This window comes from Lepidochelys olivacea (assembly GCF_965140295.1).
Source record: "Lepidochelys olivacea isolate rLepOli2 genome assembly, chromosome: 1".
Classification (NCBI taxonomy): domain Eukaryota; kingdom Metazoa; phylum Chordata; order Testudines; family Cheloniidae; genus Lepidochelys; species Lepidochelys olivacea.
Window position 1 is genome coordinate 219,737,555 of NC_140411.1, and position 20,622 is coordinate 219,758,176.

General features: G+C 47.6%; 1 protein-coding gene across 6 annotated transcripts in view; it reads left to right on the forward strand.

The window, feature by feature from the left end:
* The first annotated feature begins 1,502 nt into the window (after window positions 1-1,502).
* The window catches only part of TEAD4 (TEA domain transcription factor 4), a 76,263-nt gene continuing 57,143 nt past the window's right edge, over window positions 1,503-20,622 (forward strand). Inside the window, exons 1-5 of one of the 6 annotated variants that reach the window (XM_084633943.1) lie at window positions 1,503-1,640; window positions 1,979-2,069; window positions 8,902-8,958; window positions 15,577-15,674; window positions 18,670-18,924. In XM_084633943.1, coding sequence (XP_084490069.1) covers window positions 18,918-18,924 — 7 coding nt within the window. In that variant the 5' untranslated portion in view covers window positions 1,503-1,640; window positions 1,979-2,069; window positions 8,902-8,958; window positions 15,577-15,674; window positions 18,670-18,917. Of the gene's footprint in view, window positions 1,641-1,718; window positions 2,070-8,901; window positions 8,959-15,576; window positions 15,675-18,669; window positions 18,925-20,622 lie in introns of those variants that run through there. The other 5 variants (XM_084633944.1, XM_084633942.1, XM_084633941.1 and 2 more) reach the window with 5 other exon arrangements.

Consider the following 20,622-nt stretch of genomic DNA (forward strand, 5'->3'; position numbering starts at 1 on the left):
TGCACCCCAGCTGCACTGCTGACCGGGAGCCGCCAGAGGTAAGCCTGTGCCCCAACTCCCCCCCAAACCTGGAGCCCCTTCCTGCACCCCAACCCCCTCATCCCCAGCCCCACCACAGAGCCTGTACCCCCAGCCCAGAGCCCTGACCCCTTCCCACACCCCGACCCCCTGGCCCAGCCTAGAGCCCCCTCCCACACCTGGAATCCCTCATTCCCAGCCCCACTCCACAGCCCACAGCCCTCACCCTTGCACCCCAACCCTCTGCCCAGCCCTGATCCCCTCCCACACCCCAAACCCCTGATCCCCAGCTCCGTTGGGTCACTGGCATCAACAATTTTCTTCAACTGGGTCACCAGAAAAAAAGTTAGAAAACTACTTGGGTAGTGGATGCCGTGTTGCTTGGAAGTGCCATCTCTGGGGCCAGTAAAGTTTTTTTTAGCCTTTGTCCCCTGTTGCAGGACATTGGGCCCCTACTTATGCACCTCAGGGACAGAGAGTTTAGAAAGCATCGGAAAAACCAAATGCTTATGGAAAGGGAATGTTTTAGTGGCCTTTCTGTCTCCACTCCCCCATGGGAATGAGGCCTACTAAAAAGGAGTGCTCAGCAGGGGGATGTGGGAGCTGCTCCTGCCTGCACTGGAGGTGGTGCTTGAGGCGGGGAGGGAATGGATCATAACCCTCCTTCTCACACCCGTGAGGCTACTTGCAATGCGTGTTAATATTTATTACAAAATAATCACAGCCAGGTTTTAGCTCATGAAACTATTTACACCTCTTTCCTGTCACTGTTGTTCAGTGAGTGACACACCAGAACTCCCTGAGGCGAGGTTTTTAAATGTTCACTCCCTGGCCTTTGCGAGCCCTCCCCACGGAACAAGCCCGCTTCCAAAGTCCTTCCCGAGGGGAGGCCAGGGGCTCCCAGCGCGGGTCACAAACCCGCCCAGCCCCATGTGCGGCTGGCTCTGCCAGCCCCGCCCTGCTCGCCTGCGGCCCACCACGGGCCAGCGAGGACAGTCGCCCCAGGGTCGCCAGTTTCGGTGGGACAGTTTCCTGGAGCTTTCCTCCCATGGCGGTAGGGTGACCAGACAGCGAGTGCGAAAAAAATCAGGGCGGGGGCTAATAGGAGCCCATGTATGAAAAAGCCCCGAAACACAGGAACTGTCCCTACAAAATCGGGACGCCTGCTCACCCTACATGACGGACTCCTTAATTACAGGATCACCTTGACTGCCTGGAGACTCCAGGACAATCCTGGAGGGTTGGCCACCCCCTCGCTGCCGTGATTTCTGCCGCCTCCGCTTTGCCCCTGCGGCTCTTCCATGCCCAGCCCTAGCTCCGGCCGCGGGAGCGAACTCCGGGCCCCTGCGGCTGCCGGGAGTTTCCTCTCGCCCCCGCCCGCCCCCAGTCTCCCCCTCCCCCTCCCCCTCCCCCTCCCCCCCCCCCGGCCCTGGCCAGAGGCGAGCCCTGGTCAGTTTTGTTCCCAACTCCGCCCCGCCCGCCGGCCCCCTCCCCCGCCTGCGTGCATTTCATACCAGCCTCATTCCTCGCATTCCTGCCTTGCTCCTGCCACACGCCGCCCGGGGGGTGGGAGCGGCCCGGCCCCCTCCCGGAGCCTCCAGCGCCCCCCTCCCGCTCGCCAGGTGGGTGCCCTCCCCTCGGCCCGCCGGCTCCGGCCGCTTCCCTCCCTCTCGCCCAGCCGCGGCTCCCCAGTCTCTGCCCTCCCCCCCCCCCGCCCCGATCCCAACTTCCCGCTGCTGCTCGGGGAGCTGGGAAGCGAGCCCAGCAAGCGCGGGGCGGAGCCGCTCCGAGGAGTTTGTGCCGGACGCGGCGCGCTCGCCAGGTCCGGTCCTGCGGCGGGCGGACAGCGGCTGCTCCTGCCCCTCCGCCCCCGGGCCCCGACTCCCACCGCCGAGAAGAGGGGGTGGGGAGCGAGCTCGAGCCACACCGCGGCAGTAACCCTCCTCCTTGCCTTTGGCAGCAAGTCCCGGAGCTGAAGGCGGAAAAGGGGAAGCGGATTTGAAGCCGGTTCCTCCGCATGTAGGGAACAAGCGCCGGTCTCGACTCTCCAGGTCAGGAAATGCGATTTCACACCCCCAGCGGCCAAGGGGGTGCGTGGCGGGAGAGGAGGGTGAAGGGGGCCTTGGGGAAGGGCGGAAGGAGAAAGGCACAAATGTACAAAGAAAGAGATCGGGAAACTGATGGAGGCTGCTGGCCATCTCCCCCCTTTCGCTTCCCAAACTGGAGGAACTTGCTGCTCTGGAAGAAAATAGTTAGCAGTGCTTATGGAAAAGTCCCTTAGAATTCAATAGAGTGAGCACCTTTTAGTGAGCGGTTTTCATTGTGTTACTATTCTGTGCACCAGGAATGCAATTCTCTGGTTACATTTACCTTCTATAGGGTGGGCCACAAACCTACAGGAAAGTTATGAATTCCTGTGGGACTTTTCCATAAGGGTGAGAGAATGTTCTTTGGGCATCCATTATTCAAAAATGGAGCAGGATGAGCGGAGTTGGGGGGTTTACTCATCGTTTCTCATGTGTGGAAGGTTCTACTTAAAAACCCCTCCTGTGTTTCACCCCGGAGGTTAAGTACATTGCAGCCAGGAGTGAAGGGGTCCCTGTCTGTATTTAAAGTGGTGAAGTCCTATGGGTGTTTTGGGGGTGAAAGGATTCTATAAATATAAGGTGGGATTGGGGCTTTTTTTACGGAAACTTGGCCTCGAGTGATTGTTAGTCTTTAAAAGCTGAAATCGGTGTCACTCCTCCGCAAATAAACCACACCAAATCCTTTTTAAACATACCGTGGAAGGAGCCTGGTTTTGTTTCTGTTTCCTGCCGCTTGGAAAAGATCGGCTGCCACCAGACTTGATCTTGCTGTCTGTACGCAACATTGCAGGAACCATGTATCCACCTGTCTGTCTGTCCATCTGTCGGTGGAGATGTCAGAGGGTTCATTGTCTCTGCTCCTAGGGAGGGAAACAGACAGCAGGACAGGGCGTTGGGTAATGGGGAGGAGTGAGAAGCACAGAAGAAGGGGTAGAGAGGCTGAACAATAAGGACTGGGACCTGATTAGAAGGGCTGCTGCTCTGCTGTAAGCGTTCTATCTTGGTAGTTTTTCTCACGGTAGAGAAGAGACTGGACTCGGCTGTAAGGGGATTCTTTATTGAGGGTGCTGGACACAGACAGACTTTGTGGTTCTCACTGGCTCTCTAGCGCCTAGACTTACAAAGGCAGCCTGCTGCCTGTTGCTACATAATGTCACCTTACAGGGTTTCCCTAAATTCTGGCCTGGACTTTCCACTCACTCACTGGACTACAGGGTATATACTTGTCTAAGACCACTGGGTAAAAAGGGACTTTAAATGGAAATTGCCAGCTGATCATATCAAATATATTTGCTTGGTTGTTTTTTCCCAGAGAAATTCAGAGTTCAACCAGAATACAATAAATTAGAAAGTGTGAGATTTCCTGTTGATATTAGATGATAGGAATCTCTTCCACACCTTCTCACTTTCTTGCATTTTGTATTTTGAAGTCTTTTTATTTTTAAAAAAAACTATTAAAATAATATATGAAAATAAAAACAACTAGTTTAGAACTTTAATGGAAACCAATATCACAGCAGCACTGACAGTTTCTGGAGGGTTTCCATCAGCCAGTGACTGTTCTTGTGTGTCACATTATGGAGAAGAGGATCAGAGACAGCAAAAGGTTTAGAACAAAGAATTGTAAGAATATGCTCTGGGATTTTCTGTCTAAGTCACTTGACTTCAGTGTGAAGAACGCTATACAGAGGACTGGGGTGGCTGTTGAACAGTAAAGTGTTCACAGTAACTTATGCGCAAGACACACTGTTCTGAGTGATTGTTACAGTCGTCTTCCCAGCTTTTGTCCCCTATTATGTGTAAGTTTTTACATCTAAAATTCAGGTGTGCCATTGATAAGGCCGTGTCTTTGAATTCTTGGTTCTGTAGCAACTGAGCTTAGTTAGCCCTGAGGGAGTTCAGAAAGTTAACTCTCTCTGACCAGACCATTAGGATATTTCAGAGGGAAGCAGCAATTCAGCCTTATCTGTTCATAGAAATTAAAGACCAATTACATCCTCCAACCCATCATCCATCTCTTGGGAGGTGGGATGCAATGCAGAATTGTTCCCTAAACCCCCTTTGATCATGTTTTGTCCAATCTGGTTTTTAACATGCCACGTGATAGAACTTCCACCACTTCCCATGAGAGGCTTTTCCATACCCTAATATGTGTCACAGGCAGGAACGTTCTCCCAATATTCAGACTAATTTTCTTTTTCTTAACATTCCATTACTTCTGTTTATGCCTCATGTACCGCATTAGGTAATCCATTGTTTTCTCTCCATGGTGTTTACACCCTTTAAGTACTTGTGAACTGTTATCACGTCCCTCTCAGCCCTTTTGTAACCAACCTATACTTTTAACCTCTCCTCATAAATCATTTCTTCCAAGCTTCTGATCGTTTGTGCTACTCTTCTCTGAACTCTCTCCAATTTGTCATCACCCTTATGGTGACATGGGTTCCAGGATGAAATACACTATTTCAGACATAGTCATGCCAGGCAGGCCTAAAGAGAGGAAAAGTGTCTCTTTGAGTGAAGTGATGTCTGACAAAATGACATTGATAATTTACGCAGCCATACTGCCTTCCAAACTCATATCTGATTTGTTCTGTATGCCCATTTTAGGGTGTCTTTAACCAGTGCTGCTTGCAAGGTTCCCCCCCACATTGTATATCATGCCATTTCCCCCTAATTGTACTGGCTTTAATTTTTTCACCTAAAATCTTGTTCTACTTTTTTCTGTTCTTGTTTGTTTCTAAGCTCCGTCGGCCCCTTTAAATAATCTCTTCACTGGTGTTTGTAACTTTGATTTGGCATCATCTGCAAATTATGTTAATGTGACATTTATTCAGTCTTCCAAATCATTAATTAAGATGTTAAATAAAACTGGACTAACACCGATCCCTGCAACTCCTCAACAAACACCGCAGCCTCCTTGATGCATTGTTATTTATAATTCCCCTTTACAACCTTTATGCCAATTTCCCATTCACGTGAGTGTTGCTATACGAGTCAATCTGAATTAATTTTTCAGTTATGATTTCCCGGAAGAGAAGCAAATGATTTCCTAAATCTAAACTTATTACATCATCTACAACCTTTCTTTCATTTGCTAACTTTGCAATTCTGTCCCCACTCAAAAAGCAATCGAGTTTGTCAAGATTTACAGTGGACTTTATAATCTCAAATTGCTTTGTTCATGGTTCACTGCTATCGATCTAAGCATCTATCAGTCTAGGCATCGATGTTGTGCTTATAACCATGGTAAATGAGCACCTAGTATGTTACCAGTTAGAGCCCTGATCCAGCAAAGAGGTTACAAAAGCCCAGGATTCTGCCTGCATGGAGCTACTTGCAGGATCTTGAACAAGATAAATAGTTAATCTCCCCCTCCTTATTTTTGTTTCCACCCCTTGTAGTCTCCTCGTTCTGGAGAGTGTTCAATCACTCCCAATTGTTTTTGACACCAGACAAAGTAGGTATCTTCCTGCTAGAGAAGGGCAGTTTTTCTATCTAAAGGCACCACAGATGGAGGCATGGGTCCTGTTCTTGGGCTGTTTTGTAAGCTTTTAGTTCCACTGTTCATATCTCATTTTTGATACCAATACCACTAGCCTGGTGTTGTATTCCAGCCGTTGGGCTTCAGTGAACGCGGTGGAAGTGGTCATGTGGAGCTGGGCATGTGTCTTTGGTGTGTCTGCTGTGCTGTTGTCATAGAGAAAATAAATTAGCGTAGTCCTCACAATGTTTCCCTTCAAACAGTATGGTAACCATTAATGAGGGATGTCCAATCAAAGTCTAATCCCCAGTAGCCAATGGCTGCAGGGCAATAAGGAAGGGAGGAAAGATCAAGAGAGCACTGAGCACCTGTAGAGTGAGACGTGAACGTTTGAGACAGCACAGCTATGGGATGGTGCAGAAATAGGGATGATGTAATGGTTTGTGTCAGCCCATCTGGGCTGAAAATATCCCGCCTGAGTTAGCCCCTGGATAGAAAACACAAATATTGTACCGAGTGCAGGGAATGTACCTGGGACTAGTGGGATTTAAAGGGACACCCTCAACTTAAAATCTAGTCTGTTTAAAATTGGAGTTAAAGTAGTTTGAGGTCCCATGTCTGCCTCTGAATCCCTCTGCCAATGTTTGTCCATTTAGAATATCATTTTCCTAACTTTTAAAAAAGCTTTTTCCCCCTCTCTCTCCCCTGTTGCTGTGTGAAGGACCCACACAGACAACAGGGGGAACTGACTATACAGAGGAAACAATGAAAATGGCCAGATCACATCCACCAAGTAAGATAACTGGAAAAATAAAGACAAATAATAGTTTGTCTCTAATATCTCTCAGTCACAGATGTTACATGTAGCCATAGGTAAAAGAAATTCAGACAAAAATGTAGATCAGACAGTGTCCCTTTAAGAACCTAGTTTTGCTTGGCAGGGGGCCCCTCTTGCCCTGCAGATTAACCCAGTAGAAGGTCTATAACCTGCTGACCTTCCCTGGGAAAGGGGGCTGGGAGATCAGAGAGACAAACTAGAGGGCCTGCAGGAGATACTTTCCCATAATATGTGAGGGAAATTTAACCTGTGTGGCCTTTTTCTTTCACTTGCAAATGGTGCTACAGTTTGACCTCTAAGAAAGAGGCACCTGGTTTGGGATTGTAGATAGAGGTCCTTGTGTCTGGTGATGTGTTCTTTTTTCTTTCTGTGAAAGGCCTAATAATCCAGCATCCTAGAAAATGGGGAGACTTTGTTACCACAGCCCAGCGGGCCCAATTCTGATCTCAGTTACACTGGTGTAAATCAGGAGTAGCTCCACTGAAGTTAGTGGAGTGACACTTGTATCAGACTGGGGTGAGCCCAGAATCAGGGCCAGAAGGTGCTGTAGCTGCTTGTACGCACCCTGTTACAAATGAATTAATCTGATAATCTTTCATGAATACTGATTGTACTACAATCCAGTTGTTTATGAGTAACAAGCTGTAAACATTCAGCGGCCAGTAGTTTCAAAGTGCATACCCCAAAAATGGGGCACGGGGACATTGGCAAAGCACTACAAATTACTTATTGTTTTATTACAGTAACTTTGCTCTAGAGAGACCTAAGCTTTATATTAAGCATTTTAAATAGTGACTCTGCAAGCTTGTCTATGCTTGAATGAACCATTGTGTTTTAACAAACCCATGTAAACTAACACGGTTGATAATTCCAGTGTGGATGAGGGCACAATTATTTCAGCTGACTCTGGTTAGCTCTCTCACTTCTTTTATGTTGGTATAGATCCTTCCACTTCAGTATCACCGATCCCAATTTCCTCTGGCCTAAATGAGAGCAGAATCAAGCCCTGAGTTCATGCATCCTCTTTTGAGTTCTGTGTTCTGTTCTCCCATCATCACGAATGGCATTTATTGGATCGTGCCAAAGGCCACACACGCAGTCTTATCTCATTGCATCCTGTTTGACTACGTAATCAGGGGCTGCACTGATGGAAATTCTCATCCCTTCTTGTTTTGATTTCTGTCACTGTGCTGGACACTGCATCCTCTCTCTGGTTCAGACCAGGCTGAACTACTGCAGTCATTTAAGACTCTTGTTTTGCTTTACTCAGGAAGTCAGGTGTCATGCGTGCAGCAGCTGCTGCAGGGAGATTCAATGTACCAAGCAAACTGAGTGCATGCTTGGGCTTGTATTAAGCACTCGGTGAGAACCCAGGCTTCCGTGTGATACGATCTCAGAGTAGCAGTGCTACAAAAGACCTTTCCTTTACAAAACAGACTTGTCCGGTAGGGAGACAGACACAGCAACTGCACTGTGCGGTCTGGAGGAGCAGTGACTCTATCAGTTTGTCTGACATACATAACCGCAATCTCAGTTCTCCTTCTCTCCCTGCCGATCCTTGTGCTGCTGCTCACCGTTCCCCACTACCCAGTAGGGTTCATACTTCACCTGTTACTTGCATTTGAAGCTTTTTGCAAATCCAGATATTCCCAAATATCATTCAGATGACTAGGCTTCTGAATCGCTCTCAAATTTCAGCATCAGCATAATTACCCTTCCCTATGTTGAAGCCTATCTTGGGTCAAGATTTGTGCTAACATCCTTCCTATCAAGAACACAGGGATCAAGAACTCCCTCTGCAATTACACCTATTGAGTGCTGATAGTACAGTGCTGTACAGGACACAGATAGCTATCAAGACTGCCCCTGCTTCAAAGAGTTTATAATCCAAAGAAGTCAGACACAGCGTAGATTGGACGCACTGGGAATGACTAGGATGTAGAAATACATACTGTTGAATTCCTGTGGACATCAGGGAAGAATGTAGTCTTCAGGAGGAATTTGAATGAGGAGAGGATGGAGGCTGAATGGAGGGAGTTGCATGGAAGAAAGCCCAGATGTGAGAGAAATGGATCAATGGGGCATCAGGCCTCGTGTCATTGGGGGAGCAGAATGGTCAGGGAAGAGACTAGGTTAAGATGAAGGCCAGGGCAAATTTCTGTAAGGACTTGGAAACGAGGAAAAGTCTATAAACTCAGGTTCTGATCCAGCTCTCACTAAAGTTAATGGAAAAATTCCGAGGGTGAAATTGAAGTCAATGGCAACACCCCCATTGATTTCAGATAGTCCCTGCTCTGAAGAGCTTGACTCATACTGATGTTTGCTGCTCTTCTCTTTTTGCCCTGCAAACTTTAGCTAACCCTACATATTCTTGTATATCTGCCTTCTTCTCCATTTCCAGTCATTTTTATTTTAATTTGTGGGCATCCCTTCCTGAAGACACGCTTATTTACTGCATGCATTCTTTTTTTCAGAGGAACTGAGCTATAATTAGAGTGTCCCTTAGGATTTCTGAGCATCCTTCCACTCTGGTGAGTTTCAGTGCTATTTCCCATTGCACCTTACTAGCTAGATTTCTTAATTCGCCAACATATGCCTTCCTCAGATCAAAAGCTCTTGTACTGCTGCATTGTGTGAACACATCCCTTGCCGTGCTGATTTCAAGTAACTGGTTGTTACTGGTTCCTATTATTCTCAGACAGTGCCTCTCTCTGAGTAAGAAGCAGCTGTAGTGTGCCTTCCTCTCTGGCTGGAATCTTTACTCTGTGGGTTGTTAGTTGGCATCTATGCTATCTTAAGAAGTTTTTTGCAGATGTCTGGATGGTATTTGTTACCCAGTAGACACCTAGATACAATAGTTAAAATCCTGTACAAGAACAGTGTTTCATGACTCAGCATACCCTGAGAGGTTTCAGAGTAACAGCCGTGTTAGTCTGTATTCGCAAAAAGAAAAGGAGTACTTGTGGCACCTTAGAGACTAACCAATTTATTTGAGCATGAGCTTTCGTGAGCTACAGCTCACTTCATCGGATGCATACCGTGGAAACTGCAGCAGACTTTATATACACACAGAGAATATGAAACAATACCTCCTCCCACTCCACTGTCCTGCTGGTAATAGCTTATCTAAAGTGATCATCAGGTTGGGCCATTTCCAGCACAAATCCAGGTTTTCTCACCCTCCACCCAGAGAGTGAATTTGTGTGGGGGGGTGGAGGGTGAGAAAACCTGGATTTGTGCTGGAAATGGCCCAACCTGATGATCACTTTAGATAAGCTATTACCAGCAGGACAGTGGAGTGGGAGGAGGTATTGTTTCATATTCTCTGTGTGTATATAAAGTCTGCTGCAGTTTCCACGGTATGCATCCGATGAAGTGAGCTGTAGCTCACGAAAGCTCATGCTCAAATAAATTGGTTAGTCTCTAAGGTGCCACAAGTACTCCTTTTCTTTTTGCATACCCTGAGAGTTAGCCCAAGGATTTTTCATTATTTGTATTACAGTGATGCCTAGGGGTCCAACCAAGATTAGGGTATCATTGTACTAGGCACTGTACAGACACATAGCAAGTGATAGTCCCTGCCATGAAGTGTTTACAGTCCAAATACATAAGACAGACAAAGGGTGAGATGGGAAACAGAGGCACAGAGACTTGCTGATGGCACACAGTACATCAGGGCCAGAACCATGACTAGAATCTTTGTCACCTGACTTCCAGCCCAGTGCCCTATCCACTAGAGCACACTGCCTCTCGTTCCCATGCTGGTGTCCAGGAGGTGTGTAGCAGGGGATCTGTGCCTAGCATATTGTGCCTGATACTGACTCATTAGCAGGGAGAGGACTTACACAAAGCAGCTCTAAGAAAGCTGAACAACTGTAGACAGCTGGCTGCAATACTCCACAACCCCAGGAAAGTATGATTTTTGTGTTGAGTAGAGCAGCTGTCGCAAACACTGCAGAGGAAGCTGCTACCAACAGTAATAACTTGGAGGATAGATATTAGGAAGCAGATGTGTCAGCTTATGGAGTCTGTGTTAAGGATGCCTCCCTGTCAATGAGGCCTCTGCTGAAGAACCCTTGGCAGCTGTCTGTCCCTGCAGGAACTCTGAATCTCAATGAGATGCCATGTGTGAGAGGGAAGGGAGCAAGCACTGAAATTACCAGTGCTGGGGAGAAAAATTGAACTGAAGCTGCTGGAGCTGTAAGGGTTTTGCTTGTGTTCGTTTTCCAGTGCCCACAGAGCTGGTATATTAAAACGAAGCAGTAGGGACAGGTCATGACACAGAGAAACACAGGCACCAAGAATGAAGGGGGAAAAATAGGAACTGAGCAGAAGGAAGTGTAGCAGCAGTGAATGTAGTGATGGTATGAAGTGCCAGCCAGTTTGATCTCTGCAAACGTGGGTGTGGCCCCCCCAAAAACAGAAGTAGCCACCTCCCTACAAAAAATAAGGAGGGGAAGGGCTTCAGAAACAAAGATCAACTTGTGATGGGGTGAGAGAATGAAAAAACAGGGAAAAGGATTAAAGATCACCAGCTCAAAATGAGGCACCCAAAAGGGACATTGAGAAGAGAATTCCGGACAACACCCACTTCTCTGAATCAATGGACAGTGCCCAAAGGAACTTTGTCTGGATATGTGAGTTCAGAGTGAAAGGAAATAGGTGGAGGTGGATAGAAAACAGAATTTACATTGTGTGGGAAATTCTGACATTTCAAAATTTTGTTTTGTTCCAAATCGGCAAGTCCATGTTTCAAAATTTTTCTGCAAAAAGGAAAGTCTAAAAAATATTTGATTTGGAAACACTGAAATGTTTTGTTTTAGATAACATCTAAATATCTTGTTTCCATGTCAAATTGTTTCATTTTGATAATGTCAAAGCATGATAGTATAAAATATTTTGTATATATTACATTTCTTATGAAATATAGTATATGTTAAATATATGTAACATTTCTAATATACTATATAAATAAAACAATAATGTAATATGAAAATCAAAATTTATTGAAATGATGAAGTTGAAATGGAACATTTTTACCTTATCTAAATGAAACATTTTGACACAATCCAAAGGAAACAAGAAAGTCAAAACAATTCATTTAGACTTTTTCCTGTCAAAACTTACAGTTAAATCAACACATTCCTGAAAAATGTTTTGATTGCAACAAAACCACGTTTTCTTGTTCTGTTGAAATTTTTTTGACCAGCTCTAGAGGTAGACTGGGCTATCACAGAGAAGACTCCTCCTCCCTCAGCCCTCTAATCCAGCTTTCTCCTCTTGGTTTGATAAATGGCTGTTTTGGCCAAGTGTAAAGGGCAAGATGGACAGTCCTGTAAACTGAAGTCTCAGGCAAAAGAGAGCAGGTACAATGCACAAAGCAGCAGTTCCAGCTTCCATATCACTATAGCTCAGCCCTGATCTGTACTGAGAGATGGTCAAATGTTCTGGCCAAACTCAGACCCACTTGTCTGAATTCTCCTTTCATGCTAGTATACATCAGGAGTAGCTTTGGTGAGTGTATCAGTCAAAGGAGAATCCGGCCCAATGGGTGAGAAAGCTGGAGTCAAATGCTCTTGGGCTTCTGATCTGCTTAGAGTGTGAAAAAGGTGGCAGAGAGAGGGAAAAAATCAGGAGGAAGAAGTAAGGTGAGAGAACTTCTAATGAGAAATAAATAAATGTGGTGTCTGTATACAGCACGTCTGTCTAGTTTGGAGAGCTCATCTATCCCTATGATAAACCACAGGTTCCCCTTTAGCTGCAGGGATGCTGGAACAATTTGTATAGTGGGGAGGCTGAGAGCCATTGAACCAAACTGTAAATCATATGTTGGAAACCACTTCAAGCCAGGGGGTGCAGCAGCACCCCTAGTTTCAGCATCTGTGTTTGGCTGGACAAACATTAAAAACAAAGGTTGAATGTGACTTGGGGATGGGCCAAGGGGTTCAAATGACAGTTTGCTAACAAACCCGAAAAAACCAAGAAATAATGGGTAGGCTTCACAGCACTTGGGCTCTGCAGACTTTGCCTGATCCTAATGCAGACGTGTGCCCCCCAGCACAGCGCTGTGGCTATGCCAGCGCAGTGCCCATAGTGTAGACCCATCCCTGCAGTGAGTACCGGCCTCGGCTGGGTTAGAATGAACAGTGGTGACCTAGAGGTGCAAGATGAGAAGCATTTGTTAAAAAATTGGGCAGCTTCAAGATTGCCAGTGTCTGAACATGGGTCTCCTCTCTCCCTACGTACGCCAGCGTATCCCCACTGATTTGGGCCAGTCTGAGAGAGACTCGGGACTGCTGCCTCTTTGCTCCCAAGGGCCCCTTCATGCTCCCCACACACCTCCAGAGCCTGTAAGGGCTTGCCGAAGCAAACAGTCAGTGCCCAGCAAGCGAGAGTGTAAATCTACCTTGTGCTAGGGTGCTGCCCACTGTCTGTGTTGACCCTGCACCCACGCACTAAAAGTTCCCTCATGAGCTTTGAGCTACTCCCACATCAAAGTGGGGCAGATCGCAGTGCACTGGGAACTTTTTTTGTGCGGTAGCAGCATCCACGTGGACAGCTGGTGCTTGACAGGCTGGGGTTCTCGGGACACATTTTTTGGTGGCCTCATTGCAGCCACTGACTCTTGCTGGTGGCTGCTCTCACGTTTTTACCTAAAATACTTAATTAACTTGAGAAAACCAAATAAATACGCACAGATACATGTCCAAGTCAATGTAATTTATTTATTGCTAGCTAGTAAGTCTGTTGGGAAAAGTGACATTAACAAATGTACAAGTATCACTTTTCACAGCAGACTTACTCAGCCCTGGCAAATCTGGGGACAAATTAAGCCCTGGCTGGAGAGTCGGGGGAGGCAGTGGGGGCCAGGGGAGATGGGGGTGGGAGGCTGGGGGAGGCAGCAGGAGGCTGGAGCTTGAAGCCCCATGGCCAGAGCTTGAAGCCCCATGCCAGAGGATGGGGCCCAGGGACAGAGCCCGAAGCCCTGTGGCTGGAGTCCGGGGCCTGCCGCTGCACAGCCAGACCCTGGAGCTGGAGCCCAAAGCCCCACAGTCAGAGCCTGCTGCCCTACCACCCCTGTGAAGGTGGGACACTCACCGGCTGCCAGCTCCTACAACAGTGGTTCTCAAACTATTGTACTGGCAACCCCTTTCACACAGCAAGCCTCTGAGTGCAACCCCCCCCCCCATATAAATTAAAACCACTTTTTAATATATTTAACACCATTATAAATGCTGGAGGCAAAGCGGGGTTTGGAGTGGAGCTCGCGCCCCCCCATGTAATAACCTCCCGACCCCCAGTTTGAGAACCCCTGTCCTACAGCATTTGCAAAAAGAAAAGGAGTACTTGTGGCACCTTAGAGACTATCACAAAGTTCAGCCACCAGGTTAGCCGTGACATTATTGGGGATAGTGTTCTTGACGGCTTGTAGTCCATCTTTGTGTGGAGTGTTGGTGTAGAGGGCTTCTACATCCATAGTGGCCAGGATGGTGTTATCAGGAAGATCACCGATGGATTGTAGTTTCCTCAGGAAGTCAGTGGTGTCTCGAAGGTAGCTGGGAGTGCTGGTAGCGTAGGGACTGAGGAGGGAGTCTGGCACCCTGACAGCAGGATTGTCTGGCCATGTAAAGTACTCCTTTTCTTTTTGCAAATACAGACTAACATGGCTGTTACTCTGAAACCTGTCCTACAGCATTGTGTCCCAAGTGACTTCAGATGGGGGCAGGGCCCAACCCCTGCTGGTGGCCCCAGCAACCAAACACCAAGGTGGTGCATCCAGGAGAAAGGGCTGTGTGCTACTTTGCCCTCCCTCCCCCGCCCCTCCCCATCACAGCCCAGGAGCTGTGGCTGCAAGAAAAGCCCCTGGTGGCCGCATTTGAGAAATGCTGCGTGGGAGGTAGATTAATACCCCAGCTTGCCACACACCCAGGGCACGCCTTTACGGGCAGCGTAACAACGCTGCGCGCTTTAATTTGGCTTGTGTAGTCGCAGCGCAGAGCTGAGAGAGAGCTCTCCCAGCGCTCTAAAAATACCACCTCCATGAGAGGAATAGCTTCCAGCGCTGGGGCACTGTCTACACCGGCACTTTACAGCGCTGAAACTTGCTGCACTCGGGGGTGTTTTTTCACACCCCTGAGCGAGAAAGTTGCAGCGCTGTAACATGCCAGTGTCGACAAGCCCTAACTGTTTGTTTAGAGAAGCCCTAAGAGACTTCATCTGAAGTCAGTGTGTCCTGTGGCTGGAGAGCAGGGTCCCAGGAGTTGACTGACTCTCTGGCACCAGCCTGCATGTTTTCTCCACGGTCTCTTCCCCGCCCTGGCCTCAAGCCCTTTCGAGCCAGAGTTCATGGGCTCCGCTTCCCATCACCCTGAGGTTTGTTGGCACAGATTTGTCCCACAGTTCAGTTAAGCGATCTGCCCGTGACCACAGGATTTGGAACAGGGGGACCTGGAGGCCATGGCGCTCCCACTTTTTACTAGCCGTAAGGGCAAATGACAGGGGAGGGGGCAGAGAGGAATGAGCAGGAGTGGGGGCTCAGGGGAAGAGGCGGTGCAGGAGCGGACGCCTGTGGCCTCCCCCCACTTTCAGAGTGCTTCCTCCACTCCTGCCCATGACTCGTAGGGCTTCTCTACACAGCAAAATGTATGTGTTTCAATTGAATTCACTCCATTTCCTTGCTACAGCATGGCCAGCTCAAACAGTCTTAAAGGTGTTAAACTGAAAACATGGCCTTAAGGGGAGGCTGTAACTGAGTTCACACCCCTTGAGTTCACACTAAAGGCCCTACCTTCTCTAGGCTGTAGCCATGGCTACATTAGGGTAAAAGATGTGTTTTAACACGTTAGCTAACGCATGTTACAATCCAATCAGCATGAGGCAAGTTGTAGTTTTAAGGTGTTAATTGGCCAGGGTCAATCTTTAGGGCTGAACATGTGTTAAAACTACAGTTTACTTTGTGCCCCCTTGGATTTTAACATAAAAACTCACCTTTTACCCTAGTGTAGACAGGGTCATAGTCAGGGCCCCAGGGAGCAAGAGTGTTTTTAAGCATGAGAAAAGAGGTGCTAAAACATGTGGCTTTTTCCTTTTTCTATTCCTGAGCCTCCCCTGAGGAGACCTGACTCAAAGGTCTGTCTCTCATTCCACAGTAGCCGAATCTCTTGGATGTCTGCATAACCTTGTGCAGGGCACCTGCCAGTGGAGTCGGCTGTTGGTGATTGACATCTGGCACTGGGGCAACTATTAGGTACTCATTTTACGCTCTCTTAAAGGCACGGTGCCTGTTTCGGTTCAGTCCTCACTACAGTTTACGTGTCATACGGCTAAGGGCTGAATGTCAGTCACCCCGATGCCTTTATCTTCCTTTCCCATGTTTTCTGTGGGGAGCACATGGCAATGGGACCTAGCGTCCAGTTCCTTGGATTTCAGTGGGAAACAAAGCAGTCCCCCCTGAATGGAGTTCTAATTTAGGGTACATCTACACTGCCCACGTTGCAGTGCGGCTGCGGCAGCGCCGTGACGTGGGCAGTGTAGACACGCTTTATTGCTGGGGGAGAGCTCTCCTGGTGATTAAAAAAAAAAAAAAAAAACCCACCCCAGACAAGCAGTGGTAGCTTTATCGCTGGAAGCGCGGCTCCCAGCGATAAAGCGCTGTCTATACTGGAACTTTTCAGTGCTAAAACTTTTGTCGTTCCGGGAGGTGCTTTTTCACACCCCTGAACGACTAACGTTTAGTGCTGAAAGCGGCAGTGTAAACATGGCCTTAGATTGAATCTGTGTCCTCCACTCTGCAGCATGGTATCTTACAGTCTCCAGGCAACCAGCTGATTAGTCACTTTGTGTATGTTTTTCTTATTATTATTCTTGTTTATTTATTTATTAGAACATTATGCTTTTTTCCCCCCAAAGCTTTTGTGTGGGCTTTGGTGAATATTTAAGATGTAAAATGAGTGTGGATGTCGCAAAATCTTGTGAAAACCACTGTTGTCAGCTCTCGTGATTTTATCGTGAATCCTGCATTATTTGGTGTTTTTCTTAAAGCTCCAGTTCCTGGAATCATGTGAATTCATGAGAATCTCAGGTTTCTTTCTTTTTTTTTTTTTTAAGTAAGATTCTACCCCTCATGGGGGTGGAGAAGAGCATGAAAACGTGAATTCAAAAGACTCCGAAACCAAAAAAGCAAATAAAAAGAGCCTGATGTTTATTACTTTTAAGCCAATCTCGTGATTTTTTTTTTTTTTTTAAAGCTAATCCCATGACTTTGGGGGCCTCACTCCTGATTTTTAATGCTTGGGGTTGGCAAAACTGGGAAACCTCCTCCTTCCCAGCACAGGTCTCACAAACAGAACAGCATCTCCAAGTCCGTTGGAGTGTGGTGATTGCTCGTTAGGAGCCCAACCCTACTCTGGGAACAGAAGGAGAGCAGTCTGCACTTTCTGTTTCATTTCTCTTGCCCCGCTAATCCCTTCAGTTCTGCTTTTCCTCTTCATATCTTCCCCCTCTCTGCCTCATATTTTCTTCCTTCCTTTTTACTCTTCTTCTTCCCAGTCTCCTTTTCCTTGGAGATCACATTCTTCTCATTCAGTCTGTATTTCTTCCTTTCTCTCTTTCTCCCTCTGTTACTGGTTAGCTTTTGTATTCTGGTGGCACCTACTTGCCCCAACTGTGACAAGGGCCGCATTGTGCTAGGCCCCTCTCTAGACAAGTCACAGCTCAGAGACAGCCTCTGCCCCAGAGTGTGTGCAGCCTGTGTCAGACAAGACACAGCTTACATGTCTGTTTATAGTTCTTGTCTGTGTTTGTCTCTCTCCCTGTTCTTTCGCCTTTCCTTCCTTCTTACTTCTGGTTATCTTTCTCTCTCCTTGCTTCCTCGGCTCAATCTTCGTGTCTCTATCCTTTTTCTGGTTTTTCCCTCCGTCCCTTTCCCCTCCTCCCGCTCTGCTTCCAGCTGTAGACTCCTTACTCTGTTTACTCCCTAGTCACTGCCACTCTGTCTCTCTGCTCTGGGCTATCCCTCTCCTCACCTTGTCTGAGCCCTCTCCTCTTCCCTGCCTATGTGGGCGGAGGCTTGAGTGTTTTCCCCACTGCTTGGCTCAGGGGAGTGGTAAAGTGGGATTTTTCAGCTCTTTTGTTCTCTTTCACTATGGCTTGAGAACCACCAGTCTGCCCTGGTGGCTCATAGAGTGAAACATTTGGAGAACTAAGCAGCAGGGGATCGAGGTACTACAAGTGGGTCTATAGGAGAGATTAATTCTATGGACCAGCCAGCAGGGCTCCACGGACCATAAATTGGAGTACCTCTGGCTAGCAATCTGTCTTCTCTGTTACAGGGATTTATAAAGTATCTATTACTAGTAGTAGTATTGTAGTGCCCTGAGCTGCACAAACACACAGTGAGAGACAAGTCCCTGCCCCAAAGCACCTTAAAATCTAAATAGACAAGACAGATAGGAAACTGAAGCACAGAGAGGTGAAGTGACTTGCCGAAGGTCACCCAGCAGATCAGTGGCAGAGCCAAGTACAGAACCTCAGGCTCGTGACTCACAGTCCAGTGACTTATCTACTAGCCCATGCTGCCTCACCTCCTCTCAGGCTGGGGCTGTTCCATTAGACTGCCTGGCTTTGAGGCATTGCTTTTAAAAATTGCAGCTGATCCCAGGGAAGCAGAAATGTCAGTGTTAAAAATGACACCGATCGCCAACTGCAGGCCCGTGAAACTGTATCTAAGACAATTCTTTAGGCCAGAGTAATGACTAGATAATTCATCAGAGCTTTATTTGTGTCGTGTCTTTCACACAGACTGAATCCCTCCATGCTTTGGAAAGTTAAATAATACAGTTAGAGAGATAATGACAGCCAAGGGAGAGGAAAATTAAGAGGCAAAGGAGAGAAGACGTGTTTTCAGATAAGAATTGAAAAAAAAATGGAGAGTTAATGAACCAAAGAGATAGAGGGAGGCAGTCCAGGCAGAAGTGTCTGCAGAGGAGAAGGCTCTCCCTTGCAGCAGTAATAAGATTGTGTGACGGGATAGCGACTGCTAAGACCGAGGAAATCTCCTCTGTGGTTCTGCATAGTTTATTGCATTGACTGTAAACCGTCTTGACAAACTGATCTTGTGAAAGCCAGGGGCCTGCACTCAGCCAAGGACCCAGCGTGGGATAGGCCCTGACCTGGTTTTTACTTTCCCATAGTCTTTATGCTAGGAGGCATCAGTAACTGAGACAGTGTGTTTGTCATTGAAGGTTTTGTGGCTGCTTCTCCAATTGGCGCCTTGGAGTTTCTAGCTGGCACCATTACCTCCAACGAGTGGAGTTCTCCCACCTCCCCTGAGGGGAGCAACGACTCAGGGGGCAGTGAGGCCTTGGACAAGCCCATCGACAATGATGCCGAGGGTGTGTGGAGTCCGGACATTGAGCAGAGCTTCCAGGAAGCGCTAGCCATCTACCCGCCATGCGGACGGCGGAAGATCATCCTGTCGGACGAAGGCAAGATGTACGGTAAGGAGAATGGAGGGAGCTTCCCACTACCAGAAGGAGTGAGATCTGTGCAAGCCCATCTGTTCTGCAATGTAGGATGGTCTGAATGAGATCTTGAGATGGCCAAGAACAATTCAGCAGCTCCGATTCGATACATTTTTTTAAAAGCAACCAGAATTACAGAAAGAAGTGTGGGAGGGTCAAAATTGGGTTTAAAAGAGGCCTTTTCGGGGAAACCAGTTAAGGGGTAAGCCAGAACCGGGCATATTGCTGATACAGGTTTTGGATAAGTGTAATACAGTGGCTTAATGAATGTGAGCGTATGGCATCCCCCACAACCATCATTATGTTCCCCTAAACTTTAAGTGGGAGAGGCCTGTGATTTGGTGCTGAAGGTCCCAGGTTCAATCCCCACTGATGGCCAGAGTGTCTGTGTGCAGAGTTACTGACTTTGAGAGTTCCTGGGGGGTGCTCAGTCCCCCCTCAGGCCCTGCCTCTTTCTGTCTCATTCCGCCCCCAAGCGCACCCCACCCCTCGCTCCACCCCCAGCACCTCCTGCATGATGCTGAACAGCTGATCCTGATGGGTAGGAGGTGCTGGGGGAGAAGTGGGAGGCACTGGGGAGGGGGGGAGGAGCTAGCTGCGAGTGGATGCTGAGCACCCACTATTCTTTTTCTGTGGGTGCTCCAGCCCCAGAGCACCCACAGAGTCAGCACCTATGTTTGTGTGTATGTGTCCAGGGGTTGTTACACAGCCTCATTATATGGCCTTTGAATGGGAAATCTTTGAGCACAAGCTGCATATGAATTCTGCTCTCTATGCTTCCTGGTGACAATATTTTGTCTACTTCCAGCCCTGGTATGAATATTTTTCGCCTTTGGGCTGTTCTCAGCTGGCTAGGACAGTGGCCCTTTTTTCTCTAAGGACAGAATGATAGAGACAGTAGCTTCTTACAGTCAGGAATAAAGAGAGGCATCCGCCTGCAGCAGAGGGGGGGAAAGTATCTGTCTGGGACTGTGGAAAAGCAGATAAGGGTATGTTCTATAGGTGGAGTGGCTCACCCAGGGTTGTTATACAGTAAAGGTGGTCACTATCTTGAGTTAACTGGCAATCAACTCATGCAAGAGGGGGAAAAAGGACAAAGCACAGGAGTTAAGAGGAAAAATTCTAGTGCTTCTGTGGCAAGACCAAATGAGAGGCTGAGATGGCACAATCTGTGGTTAAAAGTCCCCAGAAAAACAATGTGTCATTCCGCTAGTAAGAGTCTCTTCTGAGGTCTCTTTTCCCCTTCCCAACCAGGTTTCTTTTCTGGATTGCACACCTCCACCGTGGTAGTTTGGTTCCCTGCTCCCAGGCTTCAAGCACAGCAGTTCACAGGTTGTTCTGATTAGCTTCTGATGGACCCATCCAGATAGATCAGGCCTTCAGTTTGGCATGGGTGAAGTTTTTCTAAGTCCTTCTCTACAAAGGAAGATTTTACCAGTTACACTTGTATAGTGTTATACCTATAGCAGTGGTGCTCAACCTGTGGTCAGGGGTCCACGGATATATCTGAGGGGTCCGCAAAAGACTTAGATGGAACAGAATTCAATTACACATGCAGACAATAGATTTCCAAAAGGGTCTGCAGCTCCCTTTACATTTTTGTAGGGGTCCACAAATAAAAAAGGGTTGAGAATCACTGACCTGTAGGGTATCTTTTCACTGCAGAGTTCACCC